The sequence below is a fragment of the Ochlerotatus camptorhynchus genome, unplaced genomic scaffold (assembly GCF_037179485.1).
Source record: "Ochlerotatus camptorhynchus isolate MF236.1 unplaced genomic scaffold, CSIRO-AGI_Acam_v1.1 ptg000550l, whole genome shotgun sequence".
NCBI classification, from domain to species: Eukaryota; Metazoa; Arthropoda; class Insecta; order Diptera; family Culicidae; genus Ochlerotatus; species Ochlerotatus camptorhynchus.
In genome coordinates this window covers 3,642,919-3,658,056 of record NW_027041033.1, presented here as the reverse complement: position 1 = coordinate 3,658,056, position 15,138 = coordinate 3,642,919, and the positions used below count along the sequence as shown (strand labels likewise).

Genomic DNA, 15,138 nt, shown 5'->3' with positions numbered 1-15,138 from the left:
GAAAGACACAATATAACATGTTATAACTCTCCAGTCTGGCCAGCGTTTTACACGAAAATGATATTGCTCGAAATGAACCGATTCTGCGGAGAGTTCATTTTCTTTTCTTTGTTTCGAAAATGCAGAACCCTGGTTGCAATATACATGCATGAGGACACAGACTTCCCTGACGTTTGTGAATTGCACAAGTATTAGTGCAAAACTTTGGGTAAATTTAAAGGTTTTCTTGCACTAATACTTATAATTTACTCAAAGTTCTGCACTAATACTTGTGTATTTCACAAACTTCAGAGAAGTCTATAGCTTGATCTGAAACGAGAAAAGACATAACAAAAAAATTACCATTAGACGCGAGTATCATCTTCGGCTTTACTTCGTGAAGCAGTTTACCAACAGTGATGCCACATATGCAGATTTATCTGTAACCATACAGATTTTTTTTCAATATTTTGATACAGATATCTGTTTATACAGATTACATACTTTTGAAAATTTGTTTCTATTTATTAAAGTCTGGAACGCGCAAAAATTGATCAACTTAAAATTTGTGTATTTCTGTTAAAAATGCATAAACAAAACCTGAAATGCTGCATTTGGAAGTTGAGTGTATGTACAATGGTTGCTATGACTAGTTTTCACCGTTTGCTCTCCAGTTTTCAAAATGACGTCCAAGCAAGAGGAGCAGCGTGTCAAAATTTTGCTCGCGCAGCAAGAGAATCCGACGTTCTCACACGCCAAGTTGACAAAATTGCTGGATGTGGCCAAATCGACCAGGACAAACGTTTTAAAGGTGTTCGGGAAGCATCTGTCGACCGCCAGGAAGCCTGGAAGCGGCGGCATTCGTAATCCAAACGTGGAAGCGACGACGAAGTAGGTGGTGGTGAAATATAAGCGGAATCCTAACCTCTCCATCCGGGACGTCGCTGGCAAGCTCAATGTCTCCCATACTACTGTGCAGCGGGCCAAGAAACGAGCCGGGTTGTCGACGTTTAAGAAGGTGAAGGTGGCGAACCGAGATAACAAAGAAAACACGTCGGCAAAGCAGCGGTCCCGAAAGCTGTTTACGAATCTGCTCACAAAGTTCGACTGTGTCGTCATGAACGACGAAACTAAAATTTTCAAAACCATCAAACGATCGAAGTTCCCGAAAAAATATCTCGTCTGGCAGGCCTTACGCACGTTTGGTTTCGTTACTACGGGAACCATCAATCAAGAGATCTACGTCCAGAACTCCGCCCTATCGAACGGTATTGGGCCTTGGTCAAACGGAATCTAAAAAAAAATTATAAATCCATGAAAAACGAGCAGCAGTTTAAATCTAACTGGCGTTCGGTGGCGAATAAAGTCGATGAAACCACTGTGCAAAATGTAATGGAAGGGGTTAAGCGGAAGGCACGGCAGTTCGGATTTGGCAAACCAAAAGAATAAACGAACATTTTTTTCCTTTAAATATAGGAAATAGTTCACCAAAAGAAAAAATGAGAAGATTGATGAATTTTGACTGAAAGAAACGATTTATTTTTTGTCGACCAATTTTTGCGCGATCCAGTCTTTAATTCTGATAAATAATCGTTTTTTTTTTACTTTTTAGCAGATTGAATTCAATCTGTGAGCATCAAACCCAAAACGTATTTTTCCCTGAATAAAATATGATTATATTACCATCGAATGAGCTTGGAATCTTTTGAATGGGCTTCTGATGTTCAGATGTTCTGACTTCTCGTTGGATGGGATATTAGTTTCCCTTTATTTTTGTTTAATTAACTATATTTATATGTCAAATTGGTAAACAAATCAATTTAGTAAACCCATGAAATTTTCCATTGGAAGCAGATTTGTCTCTCACTACAACTTGAACTTAATGTTTTGTACTTTCTGAATTGTAGAAAAGATACAATCACTCAAAAAACAAGATTATATGATTTCGTGATTTAAAAAAAGGCAAATTCTATCTATCTACTCAATGAACTCAATGAAGATTAAAGTCCACACTGAGACCATAATAAATAACTTACCCGTTAGTGTTTGGCACGGGGTTCGATTTTAGCACTATACCAAAATCGAATAGATTTTAAAAATAATTTACTTTTGTTCCGTTTGACTACAATTTTTAATAAAAGAACAACTATTAATAACGTCTTTGTAATAAAGATGACTCACGGTGGTTCATAATTATCGAAATCAAAAATTAAATTTTAAAATTAAACCGTTCGATTTTGGCACAACCGATGGATAGATCCTTAACAGCTTCAGTAAAACGGTCACCTGGAATGGGCTTGGTGAGAACGTCCGCCTTCTGAAGTTCGTATCTGACGTGATGGAACGAGATCGCCTTCCTCTCAAGTTGATCTCGTACAGAAGTGGTCGATGTGTTTGCTTCGTGGCGAATAGCCGATCTCCTTCTCCGCCAAAAATATCGCACTTTGGTTGTCACAGAAGATTGCGACTGTAACATCTCGCCCAGGAATCCGCGCCACCAAACAGCTTCCTGTGTCGCATCTGACAGAGCCATATATTCCGCTTCAGTAGTCGACAATGTCACAGTTTGTTGTCGCCTACAACTCCATGGCACTGATTCGTCACAGTACTGAAACGTGTACCTTGTGACAGAACGACGGGTTTCAAGGTCGTTGCCCCAATCTGCATCGCTGAATTCTTCGAACAATGGTTCCGATTGCTTCCGGAAAACAAGCTTCTTCGATTTTGTGCCATTCAGATATGGGAGAATCCTTTTGGCCGCTATCCAATGTGTTTCCCTGGGGTTACTGCTGAAACTGCTCACCACATTCACGGCATAAACCTCCGGCCGTGTGCAGTGCGCTAAAACCTGCAATCCTCCTACCAATTCGCGAAACGGAATCCTTTCCATTTGTTACTGCTGTTCCTCGGTTGATTCCATCTTCGTGAAACGCCGATGTGGGTCCATGGGCGTCGATACTGTATTGCAGTTGATCATATTGAACCGCTCCAGTAGTTCATCTACAATGTCTACATACCTTTCTTGTAAATAACTGCTTCTTCACGGTATCGATTAAAGTTTGATCTGTCGGAAACAGCAAGAAGTCATCCACGTAGACGGCGATTACAAGTATTGTGTTGCCTTCTATTTCTAGATCGCTTCAAACCCATGCGTTTCAGCTCCACATCCAACTTCAAATTCCAGACTCGGCTTGCTTGCTTTAATCCATATACAGCGCCTTCAACAAACGACAAACTTTCTTTGGTGCCTTCCTGTCGACGAATCCTTCCGGTTGCTCCATGTACATTTCTTCGCCGGATAGCTCTCCCTGAAGAAACGCCGTAACCGCATCCATTTGGTGTATACGCATTCGTTGCTGCGCCGTCAGAGCCAACAAGAATCGGATGCTTGCGTATCTTACCACCGGCGAACGCCAGGTTCAGATGTCGGATCCCACTTTGAACGCTTTGCTTTGGGCACAGTTTAGCTCAGTGAACCGTTCTTCCGGGGTCACTTGCAAACCTTTCGTCGGTGTTCGGTTGATCAGGAATACGGCAGTTGAAACAGGCTCCGCCCAAAATCGCTTCGCAAACAGAAGGTATCTCGCGCTCGTTCAACGATCGTTCGATTAGCTCTCTCAGCTAGACCGTTCTGCTCCGGATTGTACGGCACCGTAACCTCATGATGAATCCCGGATCTGCGAAGAAATTGTTCAAACTCACCGTTTACGTATTCTGTGTCATTATCGGACCGCATGCGCTTGATCCGTTTGCCGGTCTGGTTTTCCACCTACCATCGACTTGAAATCTTGAAAACACTGCAGAACTTGCTGTTGCGACTTCAGAAAATACACAAACATGTTGCGGCTGTTGTCGTCAATGAATGTTAGGAAATACCGGCTACCAGCTGGATCAGCTCAAGCGCTTCTCCTGCACGAGTTCCACTCTTCTTGAAAGGATAACGGAAATGTTTTCCCTTCAAGCACGCAATACAAGCCTGGAACTCTGCATCAACGAAATCGATCCCTGTTGCTATGGACCTGAGCATCTTGAGACTTTGCATGTTCAAATGCCCCATTCTTCGGTGCCACAACACCATGTCGGTTTCTTCCTGAAGTGGTTTCGGATACACCAGGAGGAAATAAACCGAGAAAAATAGCGATTTAAGGAAAAACGAAATTGAACTTTATTGAAACGTGTTTTACTTTTGTTTACTCTGAGCGAATGATGTAGTAGAAAAACGCACAGGGGCGTACCAAAGGTAGGGGCAACTAGTACACTGTGGTTACACTCTTAACACCCCTGCTTAACCACGGTAGTCTCCAGTCCCAGCCTGGTGCGGAGTCCTCTGAAGGCGGTGACCGAAAGACCGTTTGTCATGATGTCTGCTTCTTGCTCTGAAGAACGCACGAACTTGATGATGATGACACCCTGCTGCACAAGATCACGTAGGAAATGAAATTTGGTGTCCACGTGCTTGAGTCGACCATAGTCCTTCGAATCCTCAGCAATGCGAATGGTGGACTGATTGTCCTCAAAAACTGGAATGGGACCCTCGATTGAACATCCAAGATCTCCAAGCATCCTCTTCATCCAAACGACCTGACACGTGGTCGTACACAACGCTGCCAGTTCTGCTTCGGTGGACGATAAGGCGACCGTTTGCTGCTTGCGTGTAAGCCAGCTCACGGTGCATCCGTATACCTTGCAAACACATCCCGTTACAGATCGCCGGTCCAGGTTGTTGTTGGCCCAATCTGCATCGGAGAAAACTTCCAATAACTGCACGTTTGGCTGCTTCCGATAAACCAATCCAACATCCAGCGTGCCTTGGACGTACCGCAACATCTGCTTCAAATAGGTCCAGTGTTCATCGTTGGGACACGACTGGAATTGGCTGAAATAGTTGATGGCAGCCGACAGATCCGGTCGAGTAGTGAGTGAAGCGTACATCAGACAGCCAACCAACTCCCGGTACGGCTTGTCTGTTTGCTGACTCTCGTCTCCCTTAGTCAACTTCAAGCGATGCTCGATCGGCGTCGACCTCGGCTTGGATTCGCTCATCCCAAAACGCTTGAGCAAACCCTCCAAATAGTCCCGTTGACTGATCTTCAGTACACCAGCTGCACGGTCCCTGTCGATCCTCATGCCTAAGAACTGCTTGACCTCACCAGCATCCGTCATCTCGAACTGCTCGGACAATTTCCGCTTGACCAACTGCAGAAGCTTCAGCGACGGACTCACGATCAAGATGTCGTCGACATACAGCACTAGAATGACTTGCTCCTTCCCAGATCCGAAAGTGTAAAGGCATTGATCGTTGGCACTGCGAACGAAACCCAACTGCTCGACGAAACGATGAAACTTCTCATTCCATGCCCGCGACGCTTGTTTCAGGCCGTACAGTGCCCGGTTCAGCCGACAAACGAGTCCACTCCCCTGCTCAAACCCGTCCGGTTGAGCCATAAAGATTTCCTCCTTCAGCTCGCCGTTCAAAAACGCGGTCTTTACATCCATCTGATGGATATGCATTCCGCTTTGGTTGGCCAACGCCAGAACTGTTCGCAAAGTGTCCATCTTCGCCACAGGAGAGTAGGTCTCCCCATAATCAAAACCTCGCTTCTGGCTGAAACCTCTAGCGACCAGTCTTGCTTTGTACTTCGGGCAGCCGCCAGATTTGCCGTGCTTTACACGGAATACCCACTTGCATGAGATCACCGAACGTCCTTCCGGTTTCTCAACAAGCGTCCAGGTGTTGTTCCGCTTCAGCGAGTTCAGCTCATCTTCTATCGCAGCTTTCCAATCCTTCCAGTCATCGCGTTTTCGCAGCTCAGCGATGGTCCCTGGAATTTTATCAACGTAGTTTACCGCACTCAACGCAAAACTTGCGTATCCCATCTCAAAATCCTGATGCCACGCAGGAGCATTCCGCTTCCGCTTGGGTCTACGTAGTTCGCCACGCAGTTCGCCCTCAGCTTCCTCTGGCTCAGACTCGGTATCCTGTTCCTCAGACTCCTCTTCGTCGAAACTTTCGAATTCCCCGTCGGATGTTTCCCTTTCCGGGTCCACGGGTTGGACACTGACTCCGTCCTCTTGATCATCGTCTGCTGAAACACGGATAAACTCGTCTCCGTTGGAACACTTCCTCTCCACGAACACATTCTCCATCAGGTTGTCCTCAACAAAGTCCACATCGCGCGCTACTACAATCTGCTTCTTCACGGGATTCCAAACCCGGTACCCGTTCTGGCTGTATCCCAGAAAAATGCCTTTCCAGGCTTTCGCATCAAGCTTACGCCGGAGCTCATCCGGAACATGAACGAAAACCTTGCTACCGAAAACTCTTACCTTCGATACATCCGGCTTCCGGGACTCCCATCGCTCGAACGCTGTTTGCTTCGTGTTCAGCGCACTGGTGGGGCTTCTGTTAGTCAGGTAGGCCGCTGTCAGCACAGCTTGCCCCCAGAACCTCTTTTCGACACCTGAATCCTCCAGCATTGCCCGAGCCTTCTCGACGAGGGTCCGGTTCAACCGCTCGCTCACGCCGTTCTGCTGTGGCGTGTACGGAACGGTCCACTCGACTTGGATTCCTTTGCTTCGGCAAAACTTCTGGAATCGCTTGTTCTTATATTCTCCGCCATTGTCACACCTTAGACGAGAAATCTTCTGGCCAAACTTCGCGGAGACCAGGGCCTCATACTCTTCGAAATAGTCCACCACCTGATCTTTCGATCGCATCAAATAGACCACCGTGAAGTGGCTCCAATCGTCCGTAAAAGTGACAAAGTATTTCACTCCGGACAGCCCTACCGGCGTAACAGGGCCACACACGTCCGTATGTATGAGTTCAAGTACACGCGACGACCGATTACCACCGGACGCAGAGAACGGTTTTCTCGTCTGCTTACTGACGACGCACGAATCGCACACAATCATGTCCCGATTGTCATTCGCGGGGAACATGTTCATTCCCGAAACCATGCCATCCTGAACTAACTGCTTCAGACTGTTCTCGTTCAGATGGCCGAACCGTCGGTGCCACAATTCTGAACTCTTCCGAATTTTACCGCACGACAACAAGGCATCACCGGCATTGTGCCCAACCGAGTAGAAATCTAGTTCGTACAACTTTTCGCGACGAGACGCACTCGCGACGACTTCGGAACCTCGATAGACTTTCGCTTTCCCGGACTCGAACACCACACGCATACCGGCTTTTTCCACCTTTAGCACTGAAAACAAATTGCAGCGAAGTTTAGGTACGAACAGTGCATTTTCGACCGTGCACTCAATCTGTTTCCCGTCAACGACCGAAATCACTTTCACTGTGCCGGCATGTTCGGCCACAATCGTCTCACCGTCCTTTGCAATCGCAATCTCGACCGGCTTCGCCATACGATGCAATTCGCTGAACAGCTCTCTGTCCCGGACGAGATGATCCGTGGCACCGGAATCAATAAACCACCGGGTACGATGCCGGTCAGACAGATCCATTCCGCCGCTTACACCGACAAAACAAACTCCCTTTCCGTCGTCCGCTTCGGCAACATTGGCTTTCGACTTTTGCTGCTTCTTATTACCTGCCTGCTTTTTCCGATCCAAGCAATCGATCTGTTTATGGCCTTCCTTCTTGCAGTGAAAACAAATCAGCTTCCTCTGCTTCACCACCTTTGATCCGGAAAAAGCTGCTTCTGCACCCTGCGAGGAAACCAATTCCATACCTCGCCGCTTGGTTTCTTCGTCCAGCAATCTGCACTTCACAAACTCGAGCGACAGGTTATCTTCGGGCATCGTCTCGAGTGCCGTGACAACTCCGGAATAAGAAGAATCGAGCGTCAAGAGAAGGTGGCAAACCACGTCCAAATCCTCCAGAACAGCACCAGTCGAACGATACTCACGGACCAGCTTATCAAAACGAAGAAAATGTTGCTGTAGATTTCCGCCTTCGAACCGCAGCTGCAGCATCTCCCGCTTCAAATGCATGCGGCTCGCGATGCTACGGCGCTCGAATACCCGATGCAGGGCGTCCCAGATATCCTTGGGGTACTGCTTGCCTTGGATATACTCCAACTGGGAATCGTGAATCCTCGAAACCAGCAGGGACTTGCATCTGCGGTCTTTCTTCATGCGTTTCTCCAATTTCCTCGCTTTTTCCGCTTTCACTTCGTTCGTGTCGTTTTCCAGGACAATCAGGTCCTCCACTTCCGCTGCATATGTCTGGATGCACTCCACAAGCTCGTGCTCTTCCAGGAGAATCTGCATCCGGAACTTCCAGGCAGCGAAGTTCAAGCCATCGAACAACGGCAACAACACACGATCGAACTTTTCCTCCTCCATAACGAAAACACCGCACTTCCGATACTTATCCGATAAAACGCGACCGGGCCCAAAACCTGAAGTGGTTTCGGATACACCAGGAGGAAATAAACCGAGAAAAATAGCGATTTAAGGAAAAACGAAATTGAACTTTATTGAAACGTGTTTTACTTTTGTTTACTCTGAGCGAATGATGTAGTAGAAAAACGCACAGGGGCGTACCAAAGGTAGGGGCAACTAGTACACTGTGGTTACACTCTTAACACTTCCTTGGCCACGCCGATCGCACCTCGCATGCATCTTTCGAGAACGTTGGACAAATTAACATTGCACGTGCCATCGCCGACATCTGCTTCGATCTTCACGCTACCAACGGCCTCTACCGTCGATACAGCATTGTTTGCCACGCAGATTCGCTGCTGAACATCCTTCGTATTTTCCATTGTAATGCCGCTGTGACACATGTGCGAAGTTCCACCTGAATCGAATATCCAACTCACCTCGTGCCGAGTCTCACGCCTGCTTGAGGAATGGGTTACCGTAAATGCAGCATGCTTGTTCGATTTGGCCTTCTTCTGGACACTCCGAAGCATAGTGCGACAAACGCTTGTAGCTTGTTGAATGATGTCGACCCTTTCTGTTGCTGGGAATAGAACGCACCATCCTCACCGACAAACCGACATGAATGACCATACAAAGTACCATCAAATTTCTGATCAAAGCACAAAACTGACATCTGCCGCCGTGTTCGCGAAAAATTTGTATCCTAGCCACAAACATGCATGCAAAATGTACAAGTTGGTTCGTGTCTAATCTATTCCGGTCTAATTATTTTTATCTAGATAAAAAAATTCTATGGTTTTGACAGATGGGATCGGTGCACATTTGAATCCGCCGTTATGGATTCTCGATCAAGAGTTAAGTTTAAGTTTCAAGTCGGTTTGTCGGTGCCATCCTGTCCGCTTGAGCTTCAATTGTTGTAAACCTTGACATCTTCAGAGTTGGTTGGAAATGCTATCTAACATGAAGCGTTAGTGTGATAATTTATTATTAGCTAGAGAATGGTATTAGAAGAGGGTAGGTAGATAGTTCCGATAGAGTACGGCAGTATGAAAATTGAATAGAAGTTGAAAATGAGCGAAGGGCCAGACTTGACATTTGGGCGTCTTGACTTCTTGTAGAATCCATCGCCCCGAGGTCCATTGTTATCGATTCGTACACCTCATGGAGTCCCAATAGGAGCAGACTGGCCAACCACTCGTCATAAACCTTGAATCCTGCATCGCTCAGCTTATGACTTGTACTCATCATCTCATTTACGTACGCTTCCACGGTGGAGTAGTCGCCTAGACGGATACTGGTCAGCTTACGTAGTAATCCAATCTGCCGTACTTGAGGTTGTCCCATGCTTGCTTCGCTGTATTTGCTGATTCCATCAAGCTATAGGAAAATTCTTGCTCGTGTCTCCAGTGATTGTGCGTTCTCCGGATCGCCATTTTCCAGTGCATTCACTGCGTCCCACGTTTCCTCACAGATTAGCATCATTTTGGTCGCGAATGCCCACGAAGAATAGTTTTCTCGACACCGAAGTCGCTCCACTATGGGCAGCGATACGTCTCCGCCTTCAGATTGTCTTCCGTTTGCATCTCCAGCACCGGTCTGCATTTGAGACAACATGGACACTTGTTCAGAATCTTCAGTGAAACTCGTCGCTATGGTGCCTGTCTGGGCCCATAATCTAAAGGTTACTAGATCGTAATTGAAAGGCGTCTGGCTACGACTAAAAGTACAGACTCTCTGTACGTTTTATTCAACATCAAATTCAAGGCTTATTACAACAAAGCCCATGGGGTCCAGAGGAAACATGCTCAATCTTTTGGCTCAGCAAGTACCAGACCTTCGGTCCCAAGCTAACCCCTCGCAACGGAGGAAAATCCAGGAACCCCTCATTAAACTCTGTTAAATTTATAAGGCGAATCAAAACAAACATAAACTTTGACAGATTTAAAATTGTTACTTTCGTATAGATTGTTGCTATGACTTCCGATTTTCATCTTTTAAGAAATTTCAAACTTTCAAAATTCAGCATAATCAAAACAAATCGCCCATTGCTACTCATTTCAACAACGGCCCATAATTTGTTAGCCATCAATTTTCTGATTTGAAACAATTTCCCCCCTTCTCTATGCTTTCCAGGTTGCCATAAAAATTGACAAATTCACAATAGACAGAATCGCCCATTACTACCTAGCCGCGCGTGCGCTCAAACACACCCACAGCCACCCTCACACAACCATGCTACCGCAGCAGTATTGCCTCCGGTGGAAGTACCACCACAGCAACCTGCAGACCATGTTCTCGCAGCTCCTGGACCGCGGGTGCTTCTGCGATGTGACCCTGGCCTGCGAAGGTCAAACGATCCGTGCCCACCGCGTTGTCCTGTGCGCCTGCAGTACCTATTTCGATCAGCTGCTGACGAACTGCAGCACCGAGAAGGACCCGATCATCATCATGCGCGATGCCAAGTTCGAGGACATCCGGTGTCTGATCGAGTTCATGTACAAGGGCGAGATCAACGTCGAGCACGGATCGTTGGCCTCGCTGCTCAAGACGGCCGAAGAGCTGCGGATCAAAGGTCTGGCGGAGGTTTCCTGGCGGGATGATGAGAATGGCAGCACCACCGGCAGTGATGCCAGCGGGAACAATAACAACAACAACAACAGTGTGAGCGTGAAGAACGGGAACAATAACAGCATCAACAACAACAACAGTATTAAGATCGTGGAAACGAAGAAACTGTTGGCACCGCAGCTCGGAGGCTCGTCCTTGACCCCGCTGACGGTGAGCAGTCTGGAGCAGCGAATCTCAGATTCACCCAACCTGCCACTACTGACGCCGTTGGCGGCGGGATCACCCAGGAATCCGGCCAGTTGTGCCTCGCCCATCAACTACTTCGGACACAAGAAGAAACGTGGTCGACCTCCGCTGGACGAGGAGTACGACACGTTTCAGCAGATGTAAGTAGTAGCTGGCGCCATCTTCCGGCAACTGTGAGTAATATGATTTATTTTCGTTTTAGCCCCAAGATCTCGCACGTGGAAGGCGGTGCAGGAAGTTCCACGCCATTCACGTCCAGCTCCCAGCTGGTAGCGGTCATGATGGACGACAGCTCCAACGATCAGGTCCGTGACGAGCAATCCCAACACCAGCAACACCAACACCAATCGTCAGCCACCGCTTCCTACCTGGAACAGCAGAGTCGGACGGTTCCACCGGAGACCCTGCACGAGATGGAATTCGACGAAGACACGCACATCCCCCGGAAGTTGATCCCGAAACTCGAACGGCCGGACACCCCCCAGGACTACATGTCCACCTCGGGACCCAAGTTCGAGTTTGACGAGCAGTCCCCTCCCAGCCCGAACGATCAGAACAACTCCGTATTCCTGACTCCACAGGAGCAGGAAGAGTGGAAGGACGTGATCAAGATGAACGACTACCTGACCAAGGGTCGGAGGCCGCAGTTCTGGGAGGAACCGTTCACCAAACGGGTCATGGACGGAATCAAGAACAAGACGCTGGAGATGAAAAAGGCAGCGAAACTGCTGGGCGTTTCCTACGGTACCCTTTACGGAAGGTATCGGGAGACGTACGGCTGCCTTAAACATCCGTATCGGTGAGTTACCTGCGTGACCATCTTCCGGACTAAAAATAGGTTCTAATCTTGTAATTTTTATTGTAGGGGTCCCTTCATGGCGGCATCCCGGATGAACAACATGTGGCCCACACCAAACGATGCCGGTGTGGCGACCACTACGGACATCATTAACATGCTGCAGCGGGGCATCATCAGTTTACCGCGGGCGGCCGAACTGATGCACACGACCCCGTCGACCATCAGCAGCTACCTGGAGCAAGTAAGTATGCTACGGCTACAGCAGGACGTTGCCGGCAAGTTGCTAGCTGCCAACGCCAAGGCTTCGGTAACGGTAACTCCGGTTGGGGCAGTTGCGCCCCTGGACATGAGCTACCGAGCTTCCGAACAGGAACAGGCCGTGTCGATATCTGCGGTCTGTACGATCCGGACGCCACCGCCACCGATACCCGGGCCACAGCAACCCAACTTGCCTTCCACCACCAGCACCGTCTGAGCAACGTCCTGGCCTCGTCATCGTGGAACACTTCGCTCAGGGACAGACCACACAGGAAGAGAAGGGCAGTCAAAGTAGTTTAGCAAAACCGTTTCGGTAGCATTGAGTGTAGACTAGTTGACCAGTAGCTAGACGACCAGTAGCTTAGACACCTCGCGTAACTCAAATTTCTGAAATTGACCGGTTCCCTATCTTTTTTTCACTTCCGGCGCAGCTTCAGGAAGCGGCCGCATCTCAATCGGATCATGATCAGCTGACGGCACTGGCGGCGGCAGCCGCAGCAGCAGCCGCCACAGCCAACAGTGCCAGCTCCGATGATGACCGTTCCCCGCACCATCACCACCACCACCAACAGCAGCAGCAGCAGCACCATCTCTCGCAGCAGATTCCCTCGGCCTTATCCCTGATGGCACCGCAGATCGAACAGCAACTCCGGATCAAACCGGAAATCAGCATATCCGCCCTGAAGAAGTCTTCACCCAGTTCCTCTGCCTCGGTTCAATCGCCGTCGTCACTAGTGACTTCGACGGCCACCGCGTCCGGTTCGATGTTCTCCACGGTTCCAACCAGCAGCGGCAGCAGTAGTAGCTTGAGTAACGCACTCAGTGCCATTCCGTCTACTTCGGCGGGCACGCAGCTGTCGACCAACACCTAAAAACCGGCTGCGGGTCCGGGGGGGGGGCGTCCGGCTGGTGATACAAGCTTTGCTATAAAACCTAGCATGCCATAAAATGTTTTAAAGCAAACTTGCCTTCGACGCAGCCGAGTAGGAAATGTGATTTTCTTTAAGAATAATTTGCTCTTTGCGTTAGGTTCGTTAGATTCCGTCTCGGTTTCATTCAGAATGAAGCTCCTTGGTTTTATAGCTGAATTACAGACCGTTAATTTTAGGCAATTTGTATACTGCAAGCAGAACTAGGTTACAAGTTCCATACATTACAGATAGTTTAACTCGTAGAGAACACATTCGTACTTTCGATCTAGGTTTAGGGAAACGGTGCTTTCTTGATTTTTTTTTTTATCCACTATAATTATTTAGGAAATTGTTTTTTTGTTTTTATAGCAGCAACAATGCCATTTATCTCGTGTCTAGAGGTTTAAGCTGCGGGTCGCTGAACCTGCACAAGTCTGCCATTCGACTGCTACACTACCGAAATCATCATTCATTGACAAAACAAGCAAAGCTAGCTGAAGCTTTTTGAGGAGCCAAATTCCTTTAGTTTGATCGTTATTATCGTTTTTATCGTTTATTTTTTTAGTTTTTACTAGTAGTTAGAAGAAATCGGAGGGGATTTTTTGTCCAATCGTGACTGAACTTGCGGTGGTGATACGTTTTTTCGTGTACATTCCTGATAACAATTAAAAGAAAAATCTACAAAATCTAAATGGTGTGACAGGTGTAAAAATTCCAAATTTTCTGTAAATAAAACGATAAGTTTCCGTTCATTTTTTTCTTTTTGTAAATGATGAATTTCAAGCGAATGAAAAGGCAGTACGATATATTTAAATAATCCGTAAATTGTACATTGCTGGATCGTGTCTCTCTTTCTCAGTTTTATGTTCGTGTAGATGTACAATTTTGTGGACAACACAAACAAACAAACAATCGTTATTTAATAAACAAAACAAACTTAGAAACAAATCTGCAAACAAAGTGGTATTTTTATTTTTCATAAAAACAATTTAAACAATAGAAATAGGATTAGGTTATTATGAATATGAAATATGAAACAAGCCGAACGATTCTCTTATTGTGAAACAAAACTAGAAAAGTTTCCTTATTTTGTTTTCACTATTTTATTTTTCCGTGATCAAAATGAAAAGATATTCATCAGAATGTGCAATCATTTACTATAAACACAAGAAAACGGGAGATGCAAACAGAGAAAGAAAAAAACACTCTATTTAAGTAATCATCTAAGGAATTTATTCGAATACACAAAACACACAAATCAGAAACCAGAGTAAGATAAGTGCGTAGGCGTTTAAGTATGACATATTTAAAATAACACACAAAAGTGAAACTATGAGTAAACAAGTGAAAATGTGCCTATATGGTTTCCTGAAAACTACAAAACTACGTATGTAAGCACACAGTTTAACAAAATAAATGAAACAACCGCATACGTGCTAAGCTATCTAGCTGTACGATGCAATTCATAGACACACCCACATACACACACACACATACAGATAAAAATGTTGAATTTATGAGTAAATATCATCCAGACTGTGAAAACTGGAAAACTGGTACGTACTGACCCCGTAGTATTTAGATACATATGGGTGTCGTATGATTCGTTGAACAAAAGGAAAAACAACGTGAATAAACGAAATCGTGGTGATTTGAGACGGGGTCGTTGGTTACTGTGCCGAAAGTCCATGCTTTTTTTTTTGTTTAGGAAGCCTATCTACTACAAGCGAGTTCTACAATTTCCGGTTTAGAAGTTCCAAACAACTCAATTGCTCGCTTTCCTGCAGCCTGTAAACACTACTTCTTCTCGAGATCTCTGACCTGGTTGATAAAAAGTCAAAACTGTGCGGCATTTAAGGGGCAAGATGATTCAGAAACATCGAGCCTGTTTGAATCGAAGATTTAAACACGATGCTTTAGAATCCAATAAATTAATGAAACGTGGACATCTCATACCGTACTTTTCGTTGGTTTGTTATTTCATTGGGAGCATCTAGTCTAAAAAAAAGGGACCTCCCT

General features: G+C 46.4%; 1 protein-coding gene across 1 annotated transcript in view; it reads left to right on the top strand.

Moving 5' to 3' along the window:
• The window catches only part of LOC135713325 (uncharacterized), a 161,710-nt gene extending 146,935 nt beyond the window's left edge, over window positions 1-14,775 (top strand). Inside the window, exons 3-6 of the mRNA XM_065236429.1 lie at window positions 10,471-11,291; window positions 11,354-11,950; window positions 12,017-12,191; window positions 12,640-14,775. Coding sequence (XP_065092501.1) covers window positions 10,570-11,291; window positions 11,354-11,950; window positions 12,017-12,191; window positions 12,640-13,080 — 1,935 coding nt within the window. The 5' untranslated portion in view covers window positions 10,471-10,569 and the 3' untranslated portion in view covers window positions 13,081-14,775. The remainder of the gene's footprint in view (window positions 1-10,470; window positions 11,292-11,353; window positions 11,951-12,016; window positions 12,192-12,639) is intronic.
• Window positions 14,776-15,138: the final 363 nt, after the last annotated feature.